Here is a 20041-nt window from a genome sequence, read left to right on the forward strand (position 1 = left end):
ATCCAATAGAAAATTTGTGGGCAGAACTGAAAAAGAGTTTATTCTGACATTTCACATTCTTAAAATAAAGTAGTGATCCTAACTGACCTAAGACAGGGAATGTTTTCTAGGACTAAGTGTCAGGAATTGTGAAAAACTGAGTTCAAATGTATTTGGCTAAAGTGTATGTAAACTTCTGACTTCAACTGTATGTAGTTAAATTAAATAAGTAGAGTAAAAATAAAAATCAAAAATGTGGTGAGATAATGTTAATGGGTTCAATATCAATTCAGAAATTGGATGGCAGAGGGGAAGAAGCTGTTGCTCAATCACTGAGGTGATCTTGAATCCTTTGATTCCTTTCAATCTTTGCTAGCTTCTCCTCTCTGGACTCTGTCCACACTACTCACTGCATCCCTCAAGTGGCCAAGAGAATCAAAGACCCCACTCACTACAGACATTCTTTCTTCTCTGCCTACCCCTCCCGCCATCGGGCAGATGATACAAAAGCCTGAAAGCACGTACCACTTGGATCAAGGGCAGCTTTATCCCATAGTTATAAGATTTTTCAACGTTCCCCTAGTATGATAAGATGGACTCTTGGCCCAGAACGTACGTCACAGTGGCCTTGCACCTTATTGTCTGCCTGCATTGCACTTCCTCTGTAATACTTCATTTGGCTTTCTGTTTTTGCTTTTCCCTGTACTAGCTGAAGTGATGAATAGATGGCATGCAAAATGAAGTTTCTTCACTGTACTTCGGTCCATGTATCAATGATAAACCAACTAACTTACCTACCTACAGTAATTTACCAATATATTCATCCATTGAGATGTTCCCACAACTCAAAGTGAGTTGAGATGATCTTGAGATGACACAACTTGAGATGATCTCACTTTATTAATCTTGTTATTTCATGGCCTCGTTACTTATTGCTATTTATTTATATTTGCATTTGCATAGTTTGTTGTCTCCTGCACTCTGTTTGATCTTTCATTGATCCTGTTATAGTTACTATTTTATAGATTTGCTGAGTCTGCCCACAGGAAAAAAGACTCTCAATGTTGTATGTGGTGACGTACATGTACTCTGATAGTAAAATTTACTTTGATGACCAAGACTCCAATATCTTCTTGGGTCATCATCATCATTATGTGCCATGTCGAACATTGTAGGCAACCATAGTCTTATGACCATGATTGTTCTTTCAAAATGTTCTACAGAAGTGGCTTGCCATTTCCTTCTTCTGGGCAGTGTCTTTACAAATATGGGTGACCCCAGCCATTATCAAAACTCTTCAGAAATTGTCTACCCAGCATCAGTGGTTATGTAACCAGGACTTGAATTATGCAGCAGCTGCTCATACGACCATCCACCACCTGTTTCCATGGCTTCACGTGACCCTGATTGGGGGTAGAAGGGGGGCTAAACCAATGCTAAACCTTACCCAAGGGTGACCTGCAGGCTAGCAGGGAGAAGGAACACCTTACACCTCCTTTGGTAGAGTCCTATCTCCACCCCTTCACCCAGTTTGTACTTACTTCTTGGATACAGAATTTTAAAGGGTTGTTACTCTTTGGGTGAAGAAATTACTTCTCACATTGATTGGCCAACCCATTATATTGAGTCCCCTGCTTCTGAAGACCACAGTATTCTCTGTGTTTAGTTAACAAGGATTTCCATTTATAGAACACAGAACAAAGAGCACTACAGCACAGTACAGGCCCTACAGCCCATGAAAATGTGCCAACCTTTTAATATACTCTAAGATTAATCTAAACCAGGGGTTCCCAACCTGGGACCTACAATGGTAAAGACCATAAGACTAAAGCCAGAGGAGCAGAATGAAGCTATTTGGCCCATTGAGTCTGCTCCACCATTCAAACATGGTTGATCCTATTTTCCCCTCCTCAGCCCCACGGCATAAAGGTCCATGGAATAAAAGAGGTTGGGAACCCCTGATCTAAACCTTCCTCCTACATAGCCTTCCATTTTTTTTCTACCACCCACAAGCCTATCTTAGGGTACAGGTATCTGCCTTTACCACAACCCCTAGTAGTGCATTTAATGCACTCACCACTCTCTGTGGAAAAATACCTGAAAATACCTGCTTCTGACATCCCCCCCCCCATACTTTCCTCCAAACATCTTAAAACATTCACCCCTGATATTAACCATTTCCACCCTGGCAAGAAGTTTTTGACTGTCCACTCGATCTATGCCTCTTATCATTTTGTACACTTCTATCAGATTCTTTTGAACTCATGGAAATATGGGACCTCTACCCGAGGAATCAACCTGGTCAGCCATTGTGGCATTCTGGAAGATGCGATGAAGGAATTGCATGAAAAAATAAGTCACTAAAAACTTTTCAAATTAGGGCTCAGTCAGTTTCCAAAAATTAAACTTCACATTCTAAGTAGGGAATTAAAAAGTGGACGTCAGTAAAGGCTATGATATAAAATGGATTGAGGATTAACTTTCGCCAACTACATTTACATGGATTAGGAATTTGCTGTGGTATGTTGGTCACAGGATGACATGCAATCCAAAAAACAACATTCAACAATTATAAGGAATTTTATAAAAAATGTTAGAGATTAAGGTATAGATATGGAATAAAATGTGCATAAATCCATAAATACCAACGTGTAAACAACATTATAAATGTGGTATAAAGTGCTCACAGTGCAGTGTAGGGACTGGGGTAACAGACAGAAGGGAGTAGTGGGAAGGGTAGAGGAAACTAACTAGTTTAGTAACAGCCCCTTACACTGCTGGTGTTTACGGCAGCAATGACGGTCCTCCATCTCTGTCTGTCCTTGGCCATATACCATTGCACACAAATGTAGGATTCTTCATTGCTGTTTCCATAATCATTTTGTTTTATCAGTCAGGTTGTTATCCCTGAGCTGAACCCCTGAACCTGGTGGATTGGTGGACCACTCTTAGTCTGGCCACAACCCTTTGACCTGTTTGGCATGGGTGACCCTACCAATAGCCAAAGCACAAGGCCTTGACTCCAGCCAACATACTCTCCCGATCGTTGAGGAACACAAACCTCCAAACCCTAAGACAAGGTTGTGGTCCTCTTGGAAGAACTAGCTCAAGTTCAATGGTCACTCAAACGTACACGAATACTCCGAATACAAAACAGTGTTATCCTGGGGCTAAGGTGCAAAACACGGTACCAACAGCCATACATAGCACAAAGCACATATAAGATACCAGTTAAATACAGTTACACACAAAAAAAAGTCCAAGACCCTGAGTCCATGAACGCCGCAGAAATCTGCAGTCAACCACAATACAGTTTGTCTTCTGCCAAGCGAATACTGGGGGTAGCACCACAGTTAATCTGATCAACCTGAATGGTTAACCGCCTGGGGAAAGACATTTTTAAGATGGTGTGACTTTTTTGTTTCAATACTTCTGTAGTGCTTTCCAGAACAGAACTTTTGGAAAAGCAACTTTGCAGGTTGAGTAGTGTCTGAAAAGATTTTTCCTGCCCTCTTCTTCATTAAAAAGTTAAAGACATGACTGATTCACAAAGGACTTGGTAGCAGGAATATCAGGCCCAGAAATAGCAGGAAGTGGTCAGAGTGAACAAGTTAAGTTGGAGACTAAAAGCTCAGTAACACAATTGCTGTAAAGTGATACACAATACAATTTATTGATATTGTGATGATTTGGATGTTACAATTGAACCTTTGTGAATTTGTTTAGGTTTTGAGTTCAGAGGCTGCAAACACCACTGAAACTGACCAAATGAGGGCACTGGAGGCCTCTGCAGATGATGCACCAGCTGAAGATCAGGTAGAATCCAGTATCACCTCAGCACCTGCAGAGCCACAGGACATAAATGAAGACAATGGATCTTTTGTTAGTCCCTCACTGACAGACTCTAAGCAGCACAGCCCCCTGAGGAAGACATTGGGAAAAAAGTCGAAAAAGACACGAGGTGACTCCAAATTTTGCCCTGAAACATCTGAAGTGTCATGTGATGACCTTGTGATTGTACTGGAAGAACGCAGGTTCTTAAAGGTTCTTGAAGATGTGGTGAAAGAATTGGTTGAAAAACTAGTGACTGAAAAATTGTCAAATAAGGGGTCAGCCAGCTCCCGAAATCAGACTTCATATTCTAAGCTGGGAAGTAAAAAAATGGACGTCATTAAAAGCTTTGATAAAAAAATTAAAGATGTGGTTGATTCACAAAGGAGTGGTTTGGAAGCAGAAGAATCGGGCCCAGAAATACCAGGAAGTGGACAGAGTGAACAGGTTAATTTGGAGACTGAAAGCTCATTAACACAGCCAAGTGAACAGACAAGTTCAAAGGTGCCTTCAGAGTCAACTCAAGGTAAATCACCCCAATCAAAGACCAAATCAGGCAAGAGCAGTGCCTCTAGTGCCTCAGCAAAGCACAGAGATAAGTCTTCTGCTGCCAAAGGAACTTCAGAAGCTGCTGACAAAGCTGCGGCTGAATCTGCTCCTACGCAGGACCACAAAGAGATGATTGAGCAAGTGTGCTACTTTAAAAGCAAATCTTCCAAAGCCAGAAAGGTGGGTTCATATACAAGCAAATTGCCATTGCCCAATCTGGTCTGGTATCAGCACTGAATTTAATCATTATGTCACTGCAGGTGATACCTTATGCCACCATGATCCTAAGCTCTTGAATTATCTCTCTAAACCTCTGTCTTTCCCTCCTCTTTCAATGATTCAATGGTTCTATTTAATATCAGAGAATGCATACAGTATACAACCTGAAATTCTTACTCTTCACAGGCATCCATTAAACAGAAGAAAACCCCAAAGAATAAATGACAGGAAAATGTTAGAACACCAAATTCCTCCCCTCCCCTCTCCTGTGCTCAAGCAGCATCAAAGCATCACCCCTTTCCCCCACCTGTCTCAATAAAAACATCAACTCCCCCACTACCTGTCATACAAGCAATAGCAAAGTCCTCAAAGAGACCATGATCCAGAGTCCATCACAAACCGCTGTTCATTCCAACAGTCTGACATGTCCAGTCTCTCCCTCTCCCTCTCTCTCACTCTCTCTAAAAAGAGAGAGAGAAGTATCACTTCTGCCACAGCCAGAGGGAAGACCAACAGTTTGCAGTTTCGACGCTACAGTCAGCAGTGTCATCTTTATTTCAAGTACCCCAACTCGAGAATCAGCAACAAACTCTTTTAATTCCCTCTTGGGAACCTCCATTATTGAGCAAGCTTTTGGTTACCTGCCCTAATATCTCCTACTAGTGATTTATTTGATGGTGCTCCTGTGATGCCTCCAAATAGGTTTTAGTATATTAAAGACAGTGCATAACTCAAGTTGTTATTTATGTTGTTGTGACTTATTACTGGCTGGAATCACAATGATCATAAAAATCAAAAAGTGCAGATGTTGAAAATCAAAAGTATACCAGAAGATGCTGGAAACACCAGGAGGCCAAGCAACAATGGTGGAAAGAAAAATGGAGTTAATATTTCAGGTCAAAGACTTTATCAGAATTCTGACCTGAGACATTAACTCTGTTTCTCTTTCCACAGACTCTGCTTGACCTGGTGAGTATTTCCAGCACATTCTGTTTTTAGTACAACTACATATCTGAGACTCTCTATTGGTCGGGCTTGACCACGGATATTGTGTCCTAGCTACCTACGTGATATGTAAGCCAGGGCAGTATGATATGGAGAACAAGCTGTTGCCCTTGCAGCAGGCTTCCCCTCTCCACAGTTGAAGATGTACTGGTTGGTAAGTTAATTAGTCGCTGTAAATGGTCCCATGGTTAGGCTGTTAAATCAAGGGGTTGCTGGGCGACAGGGCTTGAAGGGTCTATTCTGTGCTGTATCTCAACCAATAAATAATTCAATTCATCAAGGGATTGTTCCTTCAAGTGAAGTGTGTAATGGCTATAGTTTAATAAAATTATGAAGATTTTGGTATCATAGCATAAGTAAGATCAAAGTTTAATTCTGTTTAATTAATCAGTTCCAGTTACATAAATTTTTGGGGGTTTTCTCTATCTTGACAGATGTATCTCATCTGACATTGGAGCTGTCAAACCATAAGTCCCTGCAAAGTGCCAGCCGTTTTAAATATCTAACTGCCAGTTCTGAAGGCAGATGCATTTCAATTAATCTTATCTTGCTGATTTAAGAGGTGTTTGAAATTTCAGGCATTGCAAGGTTTCCTTCCTCACATCTTTTATTTCCCCACGATTTCACTAGACCTTCGCTTCTCCTCTCTGAGAGAGGATACCTATTCAGATAGAGTTCTTGAAGCTGTGGGCAATCTGAGCAGAATTTTGAGTGTAAATTCATAATTTTAGCAGTTGAGTAATTGACTCCAGACTCAGGTTAAATTGGGAGCAAGAACATTGTATCACCAGTGAATCAGACTCCATAGGTCCAGGACCATCATTTAGCATGAGCTGTACAGGAGTATTTCCCCTCTTGTTTAACCCAGACTGCTTTAACTTATTTACTTACTGCCTGTTACACCACTGGCGTTTAGGGCAGCAATGAAGGTCCCCCACCTCTGGAGGTTTTCAGGGCTTCCTTCATCGTGTCAGTAGCTTCCTCTTGGTTTTCACTACTGTCAGTCACGCAAGTCCTGGGCGAAGACTTGGGAATATCAATGCACTCAGATGTAAATGGATTCTTCATTGCTGCTTCTGTAACAAATTTTTTTTACCATTCAGGGTTGATAGCCCTAAGCTGAACCCCTGAGCTTGGAGGACTGGTGGTCCACTCTTAGTCTGGCCTCTACCCTTTGGCATGGGTGACCCTACCAAGAGCCAAAGCACAGGCCCTGGCACCAGCCAGTATAGCTCTCCGGGTCATTGACGCACACAAGCCTCCAAACCCCACAACAAGGTTGTGGTCCCCTTGGAGGAATCTGCTTTCTCATTGGTACAAAATCATATTACCAAATGATTCCAAGTAACATTTCTTAAATTGCAAAATTACACACGATCTGAGCAAGATTTGCATTAATGTGCCTAATCTTTTCTTGCATTGGGTACATACCTAATGATATCATTATTTATATTACTCTACTCTTTGGGCATACCAATATAAACTGGAGCTCCAGGTTATGGGGAGCACACACAAAATGCTGAAGGAACTCAGTAGGTCATTCCATATCTATAAACCGTTGACAGTTTGGGCCAAGTCATCCTGACGAATCTGTTGTGGTCGTCTACTGTGTCTGGTGCTCCCAATGTGGCCTCCTCTGCACTGGTGAGCCCTGACATAGATTGGGGTACCACTTCATTGAGCATCTCAGCTCCTTTCACAAAATCATAGAATTTCCCACTGGCAAATTATTTCAATTTCTATCCTCATTCCTGTTCCAACATGTTGGTCCATGCCCTTTTCTTCTTCCATGATGAGGCACTCTCAGGCTGAAGGAGCAACACCTCATATTCTGTGTAGGTAGCCTCCAACCTGATGGCATTATTTTTCCAACTTCTGGTAATTCTTTTACCCTCACCCTTCCCTCTTCTTCATTCTCCACTCTGACCTCTTACCTCTTCTCACCTGATCACCTTCCCCATCTCCCCTGATCCCCTCTCCTCTCCAACCAGATTCTTTTTTCTCTGGCCCTTTGCCTTTTCCACTTATCAGGCCCCAGTTTCATACTTCATCTCCCCTCTCCCACCCACTTGGCTTCAACTATCACCTTATAGCTCGTCCTCCTGCCCCTCTCCCACCACCTTTTTATCATGGCATCTTCCCCCTTCCTTTCCAGTCCTGAAGAACAGTCTTGGCACAAATCGTTGACTGTTTACTCTTTTCCTTAGAAGCTGCCCGACCTGCTGAGTACCTCCAGTGACTTTGTGTGTGTGTTGCTTTGGATTTACAACATTTGCAGAATCTCTTGTGCTTATAACTCCAAATTATGCGTATAAATGAACAGTCACTTTCAGATGAGGAAAAACATCACGCTGGCTTGTCCAGATGAAGGGTCTCAAATCGAAACACCCATTGCTTACTTTCTTCGAAAGATGCTGTCTGACCCACTGAGATCCTCCAGCATTTTCAAGTTCAAGCTAATTGTCATTCAGCCATATATGAACACCCATGAATGTAGCCAAAGAAAACAGGGTTACTTTGGGGCCAATAGTCATACATAGCACAAGACACACAGAGCATATATAAGACTGCAGTAAAGTATAGTCACACAAAAAATATATAGTCCAAGACCCTGGTCCCCGAATGTTACAGCAGTCTGCAGTTGAAGACAATACATCTTGTCCTCTGCTGAGCGAACAGTGGAGGGAAGCACCGACTCCAGCATGCAAGCTGTATCACACCACCTCAGGCATTCCAGTGCAGTGCACTGACTCCAACGCCTCTCTCCTGGGCAGCTGCAAACACGTGACACCGTGGCTTGGGCCGAGTCCTCTCTATGACTGAAGCCATGAGCTCCCCTACTGTAAGCCAGTAAACCAGTAAATTGGACCTACAGCATTCAACATTAACAATATCCAACAGGGTTTTGCGATCACAAGAAAACGGACTGGACGATCACTCACTGTTTTATTGCACACATCCTTCGCCCACCCACTCCGATGCTGCTCCAGTGTAGGCAGCAGCTCGATCTGCACCAAGTCCAGCTCCAGCTTCTCCACCAATGAGCAACCCTCTGATGTTTTGTATCACTCTGGTCTGTTGCTTTGTTCGCTTTTCAAGGAGACATTCTGCTCAGATCAGGAGTCTGACTGGGCAACTTCAGAAATAATTGAGATTGCCCAAAGACCCTCCAAAGATAACAGAGTGCACTACATCCAACTGGGAGTTACCTGCTGAGGTAATCATTCTATGTGAGTCAAAGAAGTGATGCCAATATAGCTAGCCTCTCAGGATGGGTGAGACTGTTGAGGATAGGAGAAAAGGACCTACTGAATGTTAAAATGCCAAAACAGAGTGGGAATGCAGAGTCTAAGAATAGCCTCAGATCAAAGGATGTCCAGTTAGAACAAAGACTGAGGAGGAATTTCTTTAGCTAGTCGGCGGTGAATCTGTGGAATTCATTGCTATAGACAGGTGTGAGGCGATGCCATTGGATATATCTAAAGCAGGGATTGATACGTTCTTAATTAGTTTTGGGGAAAAGACAGGAGAATCAAATGGAGAGTGAAAATGAATGAATATCAGCCTCCCATGAGTACAGGTAGTCACTATCTACACTCATGCCCAAAAGAGTTCCCATGAAGGACACTGACCTTCTTGCTAATCAAAACATTTCTATTGTTGTAGAATGCAAGAAGAATATCCTGACACTGAATATTATATTTCAGACAGGAAATCTTACTGTAGGTCCCACACCACCAAGTTCAGAAACAGTTATTATCTTCCAACCATAAGACATAGGAACAGAATTAGGCCATTTGGCCCATCGAGTCTGCTCCACCATTCAATCATGGCCTATCCTTTTTCCCCTCCTCAGCCCCAATACCCGGCCTCGTCCCCGTAACCTTTGATACCATGTCCAATCAAGAACCTATCAAGCTCTGCCTTAAATATACTCAAACACCTGGCTTCCACAGCCACCGTCAGAGGTTACAGGGAGAAGGCAGAAGAATGACTTTGAGAGGGAAAATAAATCAGCCATAATCAAATAGCACATCAGACTGAATGGCCTCATTCTGCTCCTATGCCTTACTCCCAGAGAAAGTTTAGAGGCACCACATCCGACCTGAACCTCCCTGATGAGCAAAATATTTGCAGCCTCAAACTCTTCACGGCTGTGCCACCAAGAGAAGGAAAGAAAATTGCAGAAATACTTTGACTATGTGTTTCTGTGAACTTGTGCCTCCAATAAAATCTTGGTCACTTTAATTCTGAACTTCCTTGCCACAAGTAGTCCAAATAGCCATTGATTACAGTCAGGTGCCCATAAAAGCTTCCATGAAGAAGACAGACCTCCCTGCCAACAGAAGTGATTTCATCACAGGACTCTGTCTGCACCTTGAAAGATTCTACTGACCTCAGACATTCGCTTTGAATGGGGCATGACTGCGCAAGTGCATGGAGGTCAGCTAGTGAGAACAGCGGGAAGAGTTTAAAAAGAAGACAGCTTTACAGAGCAGGCGTCAGAGTAGTGGGAGACAGAGTAGGAACGCTTTGGCTCAACAGGGCTTCGGCGATAACAGGTTGAGGCGAGGTACGGCACTTGTGAGGAATACAGACAGGAAGTATGTGTGTGAGGCCGGTATTCTGTGCTTGATGTCAGATGTGGGGGGGGTCCTGGAAACTCCCAGCCTCCCGGACGGCCACATCTGCACCAGGTGTATTGAGCTGCAGCTCCTTAGGGACCGCTTTAGGGAACTGGAGAAGCAGCTCGATGACCTTCGTCTAGTCAGGGAGAGTGAGGAGGTGACAGAGAGGAGCTATAGGTAGGTAGTCACTCCAGGGCCTTGAGAGACAGATAAGTGGGTAACAGTCAGGAGAGGGAAGGGCAAGAAGCAGATGCTAGGGAGTACCCCAGTGGCTGTCCCCCTTAACAATAAGTACTCCTGTTTGAGTACTGTTCAGGGAGACGGCCTTCCTGGGGGAAGCAGACTCTGGCACAGAGTCTGGCCCTGTGGCTCAAAAGGGTAGGGAAAGGAAGAGGTTGGCAGCAGTGATAGGGGACTCTATAGTTAGCAGGGGTCAAACGAGTGATTCTGTGGACGCAGGAAAGAAACGCCTCCCAGTTGCCAGGGTCCAGGATGTTTCTGATCGCATCCACAATATCTTGAAGTGGGAAGGAGAACAGCCAGAGGTAGGAAACAACATAAGTAGGAAAAGGAAGGAGGTCCTGAAAACAGACTACAGAGAGTTAGGAAGGAAGTTGAGAAGCAGGACTTCAAAGGTAGTAATCTCAGGATTACTGCCTGTGTCACGTGACAGTGAGTATAGGAATAGAATGAAATGGAGGATAAATGCGTGGCTGAGGGATTGGAGCAGGGGGCAGGGATTCAGATTTCTGGATCATTCGGACTTCTTCTGGGGCAGGTGTGACCTGTACAAAAAGAACAGGTTGCACTTGAATCCCAGGGGAACCAATATCCTGGTGGGGAGGTTTGCAAAGGTTATTGGGGAGAGTTTAAACTAGAATTGCTGGGGGTGGGAACTGAACTGAAGTGATGGAGGAAAGAGAGGTTGGCTCACAAATGGAGAAAGCTTGGAGACAGTGTGAGAGGGAGGATAGGCAGATGATAGAGAAGGGATGCACTCAGACCAATGGTTTGAGATGTGTCTATTTTAATGCGAGGAATATTATGAATAAAGCTGATGAGGTTAGAGGGTGGATCAGCACTTGGAGTTCAGAGACTTGGATGGTGCAGGGGCAGGAATGGCTACTTCAAGTTCCAGGCTTTAGATGTTTCAGAAAGGACAGGAAGGGAGACAAAAGAGGTGGGGGCGTGGCACTGTTGATCAGAGATAGTGTCACAGCTGCAGAAAAGGAAGAAGTCATGGAGGGGTTGTCTACGGAGTCCCTGTGGGTGGAATTTAGGAATAGGAAGGGGTCAATAATTCTACACCTCCCCCTCGTACCCCATCCATTATTTATTTATATACACACATTTTTTTCTCTCTCTCTCTCCTTTTTCTCCCTCTGTCCCTCTGACTATACCCCTTGCCCATCCTCTGTGTTCCCCCCCCCCCTTCCTTCTCTCTGGGCCTCCTGTCCCATGATTCTCTCATATCCCTTTTGCCAATCACCTGTCCAGCTCTTGGCTCCATCCCTCCCCCTCCTGTCTTCTCCTATCATTTTGGATCTCCCTCTCCCCCTCCCACTTCCAAATCTCTTGCTAGCTCTTCCTTCAGTTAGTCCTGACGAAGGGTCTCGGCCCGAAATGTCGACTGTACCTCTTCCTAGAGATGCTGCCTGGCCTGCTGCGTTCACCAGCAACTTTGATGTGTGTTGCAATAATTCTAGGTGTTTTTTATAGAACACTCAATAAAAACAGGGACATCGAGGAGCAGATAGGGAAACATATTCTGGAAAAGAGTAATAATAACAGGGTTGTTGTGGTGGGAGATTTTAATTTCCCAAATATTGATTGGCATCTCCCAAGAGTGAGGGGTTTAGATGGAGTGGAGTTTGTTAGTTGTGTTCAGGAAGGTTTCTTGACACAATATGTAGACAGGCCTACAAAAGGAGAGGCTATTCTTGATCTGGTATTGGAAATGAACCTGGTCAGATGTCAGGTCTCTCAGTTGGAGAGCATTTTGGAGATAGTGATCATAATTCTATCTCCTTTACCATAGCATTGGAGAGGGATAGGAACAGACAAGTTAGGGAAATGTTTAATTGGAGTAAGGGGAAATATGAGGCTATCAGGCAGGAACTTGGAAGCATAAATTGGAAAACAATGTTCTCAGGGAAATGTATGGAAGAAATGTGGCAGGGGATATTGCTTGGGGTTCTGTGTAGATACATTCCAATGAGACAGAGAAAGGATGGTAGGGTACAGGAACCATGGTGTACAAAGGCCGTTGTAAATCTAGGTAAGAAGAAAAGAAGAGCTTATGAAAGGTTCAAAAAACTAGGTAATGATAGAGATCTAGAAGATTATAAGGCTAGGAGGAAGGAGCTTAAGAAGGAAATTAGAAGAGCCAGAAGGGGACATGAGAAGGCCTTGGCAGACAGGATTAAGGAAAACTCCAAGGCATTCTTCAAGTGTGTGAAGAGCAAGAGGATAAGACATGAGAGAATAGGACCAATCAAATGTGACAGTGGAAAAGTGTGTATGAAATTGGAGGAGATGGCAGAGGTACTTAATGAATATTTTGCTTCAGTATTCACTACAGAAAAGGATCTTGGTGATTTTGGGGATGGCTTGCAGTGGACTGAAAAGCTTGAGCATGTAGATATTAAGGAAGAGGATGTGCTGGAGCTTTCGGAAAGCATCAAGTTGGACCGAATGGGATGTGCCCCAGGCTACTGTGGGAAGTGAGGGAAGAGATTGATGAGCCTCTTTAAACAGTATGCAAGACAAGCTTTTCACCCTATGTTGGTACATGTGACAATAACAAACCAATACCAATACCACAGGAACAGTTATTACCCTACATCCATCAGGCTCCAGAACTGGCGTGGATGATTTCAATCATCACTACTCCAAACTGATGCCAAGACCTACAGTCTCAATTTCAAGGATTCTTAATAACTAACGTCCTCCACATTATTTTTTATTTGCACCATTTGTCTTCTTTTACACCTTGGTTTTCAAAGGTTCATTTATTATCAAAGTATGTATGCCGTATACAACTCTGAGATTCATCTTCTCCAGATAGCCATGGAACAAAGAAGAACCATGGAGATCATTAAAAGAGAAATATCAAACCCAATCGCCACTCAATAAAGAACAGCAACATGATCATCACCCCTCCCCGCCACATGAAACGCAGCAAGAGCACTGACCCCAAGTCTCCCTCCCCCACACAAAAAGTAACAATAACATCGACCCCCAAGTCCCCTCCCCCCACACCAAAAAAACAATGAGAAAGAAGGGGCAAAAACCCAAAATATAAAAACCATAAGTTATTTTTTAGAAACATAAGGTTTTTTGACAGTCATTCTCTGTATTTATGTAGTTTTCTTTACAAAATGTTATTGTATTCCTTTATTCCCTGTAAATTGCCTGCAAGAAAATGAATCTCAAAATAGCATATACTAATACAGTAATATGCACAAAATGCTGGAGGAACTCAGCAGGTCAGGCAGCATCTATGGAAAAGAGTAAACAATTGACATTTTGGGGTGAGTCCCTTCTTTAACCTGAAACATCAACTGTTTACTCTTTTCCATAGGTGCTGCCTGGCCTGCTGAGCTCCTCCAGCATTTTGTGTGTATTGCTTTGGATTTCCAGCATCTGCAGACTTTCTCTTGTGTGTATTTATACCTGTGTTGATAATAAATTTACTTTGAACTTAGAAGTACACATCTCCTTCAGCCTGGAGATCACGTGACCAGACATTTTCAGCCAAAAGGATGGACCCTGGGGGCAAGAGCTACTCTCTACTTCTCTAATTGCTTAGACCCTGCTCTCTCCAGCAGCAGCTGCTGAGCCAAGCCAATAACCTGAGGAGTGGCGGAAATACAACTGGCCATCTCATGATAAGATGTTGTGTCTGTATTGGCAGGGGTTGTTGGGGGCCAGGGAGGGGTGGGAGGGTGCAGGGGAACCTTGCAACAAGGCAAATGTAGAGACCTCACCATCATGTGAGAGCAGAAGACCATAAAGCACAGGGACAGAGTCAGGCCATTTGGCCCATTGAGTATGCTATATGTTGCACAATCTTGAAGTGCATGTCGGGAGAAGTGTTGTGCCCTGAGGAGAAATTCTGTAAGATGGACCCATCTTCTAAAGTTTACAGGAGTAAGGGGTGATCTAATTGCAACATCTAAGATTCTGGAAGGGCCAGGGTAAATACTGAGAAGTTAGTTCCTCTGACTCGTGGCTCTAGGACAGGGGTTCCCAACCTTTATCAAGGTCCCACACAGGAGATTAGTGTGCAAACTTAAAGCACACGGTATTGGGGGTAAGGTATTGGTGTGGGTGGAGAATTGGTTAGCAGACAGGAAGCAAAGAGTGGGAATAAACGGGACCTTTTCAGAATGGCAGGCGGTGACTAGTGGGGTACTGCAAGGCTCAGTGCTGGGACCCCAATATATATTAATGACTTAGATGAGGGAATTAAATGCAGCATCTCCAAGTTTGCGGATGACACGAAGCTGGGTGGTGGTGTTGGCTGTGAGGAGGATGCTAAGAGGATGCAGGGTGACTTGGATAGGTTGGGTGAGTGGGCAAGTTTATGGCAGATGCAATTTAATGTGGATAAATGTGAAGTTATCCACTTTGGTGGCAAAAATAGGAAAACAGATTATTATCTGAATGGTGGCCGATTAGGAAAAGGGGAGGTGCAACGAGACCTGGGTGTCATTATACACCAGTCATTGAAAGTGGGCATGCAGGTACAGCAGGCGGGGAAAAAGGCGAATGGTATGCTGGCATTTATAGCGAGAGGATTCGAGTACAGGAGCAGGGAGGTACTACTGCAGTTGTACAAGGCCTTGGTGAGACCACACCTGGAGTATTGTGTGCAGTTTTGGTCCCCTAATCTGAGGAAAGACATCCTTGCCATAGAGGGAGTACAAAGAAGGTTTGCCAGATTGATTCCTGGGATGGCAGGACTTTCATATGAAGAAAGACTGGATGAACTGGGCTTGTACTCGTTGGAATTTAGAAGATTGAGGGGGGATCTGATTGAAACGTATAAAATCCTAAAGGGATTGGACAGGCTAGATGCAGGAAGATTGTTCCCGATGTTGGGGAAGTCCAGAACGAGGGGCCACAGTTTGAGGATAGAGGAGAAGCCTTTTAGGACCGAGATTAGGAAAAACTTCTTCACACAGAGAGTGGTGAATCTGTGGAATTCTCTGCCACAGGAAACAGTTGAGGCCAGTTCATTGGCTATATTTAAGAGGGAGTTAGATATGGCCCTTGTGGCTACAGGGGTCAGGGGGTATGGAGGGAAGGCTGGGGCGGGGTTCTGAGTTGGATGATCAGCCATGATCATAATAAATGGCGGTGCAGGCTCGAAGGGCCAAATGGCCTACTCCTGCACCTATTTTCTATGTTTCTATGTTTCTATGTGGTTGTGTGATAGAGAGCGTACTGACACATGGAGTGATAGTGTGATACTCTAGCTACAGCAAGACACATCACAAAACACTCCAACAGTTGACTAGGGGAGCTCAGCACATCATGGACTCAGCTACCAGACCTGGAGACAATATACAATTCCTGATGCCATGGTGCACTTGTAACATCACTGAAGACCCATCCCATCCCGGACATTGTCTGTTCAATTTCCTGCCATCTGGTATGAGATACAGAAACATCTAAGCCGACTCAGTTAGACTGAAGAACAGCTTTTTCCGGAGGGCTGTTGTGCAGCTGAATAAGGCTTGCCAGTGGCTTTGAGTGTTATGGACTATCAAAGTCACTTGTTACATGTAAATATGGGATTTTTTTTTCAACTATGCCTTACCACATGCATTGTAAACATTCTTTTTTGCAGACTGGAATAGCACTGCACTGGAATCTCGTTGTGTTGAACAATGACAATAACGTTCTAATCTGTATTATTCTATTCTGTATGATTGTAGACTTGAGGAGGGGGAAACAAGAATTCCATGAGCCAGTCCTCATCAGAGGGTCAGATGTGGAGAGTGTTAGGAACTTTACTAACCTGGGTGTTGCTATTTCAGAGGACATGTCCTGGACCCAGCATGTAAATGCAATTGTAAATAAAGCACGAAAGCGCCTCTACTTGCTTAGGAGACTGGGGAGATTCGGCATGACATCAAAAACTTTAACAAGTCTTCTATAGATGTGAGGTGGGGAGTGCATTGACTGGCTGAATCATGGCCTGGTGTGGAAACACCAATGCCTCCGAACGTAAGGTCCTACAAAAGGTAGTGGATTCGGCCCAGTATATCACCGGTAAAGCCCCCCAACTATTGAGCACGTGTACATGAAACCCTGTTGTAAGAAAACAGCATCCATCATCAGAAATCCCCTCCACCTAGGCCATGTTCTCTTCTTGCTGCTGCCATCAGGTAGAAGGTGCAAGAGCCTCAGGACTCACCCCACCAGGTTCAAGAACAGTTACTACCCCTCAATCATTAGGCTCTTGAACAAAAGGGGATAACTACACTCACTTGCCCCATCATTGAGATGTTCCCACAACCAATGATCTCACTTTAAGGACTCTTGTTATTTCATGTTCTTGTTATTTATTATTTACTCATATTTATATTTGCACAGTTTGTTGTCTTCTGCACTCTGGTTGATCTTTCATTGATCCTGTTATAATTACGATTCTATAGATTTGCTGAGTATGCCTGTAGGAAACTGAATCTATGTGGTGATATATATGTACTCTGATAATAAAATGTACTTTGAATTTTGATATGATACTGTATGCAACGCTAAGATTCATTTTCTTGCGGGCATTCACAGTACATACAAAGAAACAATAGAATCAATGAAAGACGACACACACAAGACGGATGAACAATCAATGTGCAAAAAACAATAAACTATGCAGATACAAAAAGAAAAATGTGCAAAATAATAAATAAATAAGCAATAAGTATCAAGAACATGAGATGAAGAGTTCTTGAAAGTGAGTCTATAGGTTGTGGGAACAGTTCAGTGTTGAGGTGAGTGAAGCTAAGCTCCCTCTAGAGCAGAGGCTCCCAACCTGTCCAAGGACCCCTCGATTAATGGTTAAAAATGGTTAAAAATTACTCCTCCCATTTTTAATATTTTTAACAGGTTTGCATTTTCTTATTTGGGTTGAGAGGTATCAAACTGACAATATCTCAGATACTCCAGGCCAAAGCCTGGGGCAGACACTTACGATATTAGTTGTCATCTTCTTAGAAGATACCATGGAACATCAGTACACAAAGGGGTAGTGGTAACTTGGAATTCTTTCCTGAGATACCTCTTGACTGGAAATTCGAAGCTAAGACTGCAGGATTTTTGCTAGACAAAGCTATCTGTTGCATTTTTTATATTTCAATAATACTTGAGTAATCCTGTGTACACACACACACACACACATATATCTTGATTAAGCTTTCTTGTTCGTTTAAATAATTAATTATGGGTTACACGTAAAAATAGGTTAATTGCATAAGTTATCACACTACCAAGTGAAACATGCATGATTTGTTTAAGATAAACCCAAAGTTAGACCTGTATTTGGGATTCCTGTGTTTTTCTTTGAATTAGTTTAATGTTTTGAACTTACAAAACATAATAGGTTGAATGGTTTTAAAACGAAGGTGGATGGATTCAGATCAGGACTGGTCTAAATGAATGACTGAGGACCTAAGAGCCCATTCCCATTCCCATTCCATCACAATCCTATTCCCATTCCCATTCCATCACAATCCCATTCCCATTCCATCACAATCCTATTCCCATTCCATCACAATCCCATTCCCATTCCATCACAATTAACTAATGCTGACCACTCAGACGATGAAACACCTTAGTGGCATCTCCTTTAGAGGTCCATTTGCTCTCAAAGTTTTCATGTCTCCATAGTTGCATAATGAAATTTGCAGCAAATGAAATTTCCACTCTCTTTCACAAAATTATGTTTGATCTTGCTTTGCAAAAAAAGGTAAGCACAATCCATTCCGGAAAGTTCTGGGACTTCTGAATAAATTAAAAGGGTGAAAATCTGCGGAGCCACGGGTGATTTTGGGAGGGGGGCACGCATGTAAACAGATCTATATCAAACTGCAACAATTTTATTGTGATTATAGGCAAAACAAGGGTCCAGGGACTTTGTACCATGTACTCCCACAATATCAGGGCCAGAAGGGTGAGGACGAGAGAAAGGAACGTACGAAGTTAGTCCTTCAAATGAAATACCTCATTCCACCTATACAATGTCACTGTTATTACAGCTACTAACCAAGATTCTCTTTGTGTCCAGACTCCAAAGCAAGAAAGAGAACCATACTACAAAGACGACATCTGTAAGACTGTCTGCAAAACTTTCATGCGCCTCAGTCCTGAGGATCAGTGGGATAAAAATCTGAAAATTGCTGATTCGCTCTTTTCTGCTACCTTTTGCCTCCTTGTGAACAGAATCAAAAAACAAGACTCACTTGCTAACAAAATTGGGATTGCACTTTGCAACCCACGGCAGTGTTTTGAAGAGTGTAGTACCCAGGAACAAATCGATGCTTTGGAAGCCCAGACAAGGAGTACCACCAAATATGTTTTCCCAAAACTCAAGTCCAGCAGGAGCTTAAAGAAGACTATTGGTCTTAGCAGCCAAGAATCTTCCACCTGTATCAAGCACTGTAGAGATTCTACACTAACTACTGCATCAGTGCACACTGTACTGCCAAAACTATAACTTTGGTTGGATATTTAAATATCTGACGTTGGATTCCTTTCTCTCTCCCTCAGCAAGAAGAGACAGATTGCGCTGTAGTTTAATGAGATTTTTTATTTTAGTTCACCGATGTGGAATAGGGTGACATGAAAGAGAGAGGGGAAGAAAAGAAAGTTATATTTTGTAATTGCGGTTAAGTCATAATTATCACTTTTATTTTGAGAATTGTTATTTAACTTTTTTGACTTTAATAGTACTATTGCAGAACAGGAATTATGAAAATACTCTGTGGGAGGAAAACGACCCGCTTTATGTACCAATTCTGTTGGGGTTTAATGTAGTGCACATTACAATGCACTGCATTAGAAGGCGGACCTTTTCAAATTAGTCCACAAAAATGGCACCATTGGGATGCTGATTAATTGGTTTGCTGCTGAAATCGGGATTTCTTCAGTAAGTAACAGCTTTGAGAATGTGCCAGTGGAGAACATATTGAGTTCTCTTGTTGGGTCTCATAAGATTGCCTTTGCTTCTCTGATTTTGATCAAACTGGAGATTTCAAGACAATTATACCCCTGCCATCAGCTTGAATACACCTATTTTTAAATTTTATAAATTGTGAACCTGATAAGAATCATAAGTCTCTCTCCTCAATAGCCAATTCTTTTTATCCTGTCAGGATGCTCTCACAGCGATAGAGGTTTCTTTTCATAATTCCTATGGTGGTGATGTTATTTCCAGTTCTTGTAATCTCCTTGACTAACTCCTCACCTTCAGAGCTGACCTTAATAAAGTAACTTCTTGTTTCACACTTGAGATCGACATTGACTTTTGGTGATATATGATTCATTTTTCATTTGAAATTAGACACTAGACACAGTACAGGCCCTTCAGCCCCCGATGCTATGCTGACCCCATATATATTCCTTTAAAAAAATGTACTTAAAGAAGGGTAACTTTGAAGGTATGAGACGTGAATTAGCTAAGATAGACTGGTAAATGATACTTAAAGAGTTGACGGTGGATATACAATGGCAAGCATTTAAAGATTGCATGGATGAACTACAACAATTGTTCATCCCAGTTTGGCAAAAGAATAAATCAGGGAAGGTAGTGCACCCGTAGC

General features: G+C 42.8%; 1 protein-coding gene across 3 annotated transcripts in view; it reads left to right on the forward strand.

The window, feature by feature from the left end:
- The window catches only part of LOC140186248 (uncharacterized), a 76832-nt gene extending 57138 nt beyond the window's left edge, over window positions 1-19694 (forward strand). For 2 of the 3 annotated variants that reach the window (XM_072240282.1, XM_072240281.1), the window contains 2 exons: window positions 3706-4539; window positions 18508-19694. In XM_072240282.1, coding sequence (XP_072096383.1) covers window positions 3706-4539; window positions 18508-18936 — 1263 coding nt within the window. In that variant the 3' untranslated portion in view covers window positions 18937-19694. The remainder of the gene's footprint in view (window positions 1-3705; window positions 4540-18507) is intronic. The other variant, XM_072240283.1, reaches the window with a different exon arrangement.
- Window positions 19695-20041: the final 347 nt, after the last annotated feature.

The sequence above is a fragment of the Mobula birostris genome, chromosome 22 (genome assembly GCF_030028105.1).
Source record: "Mobula birostris isolate sMobBir1 chromosome 22, sMobBir1.hap1, whole genome shotgun sequence".
NCBI lineage: Eukaryota > Metazoa > Chordata > Chondrichthyes > Myliobatiformes > Myliobatidae > Mobula > Mobula birostris.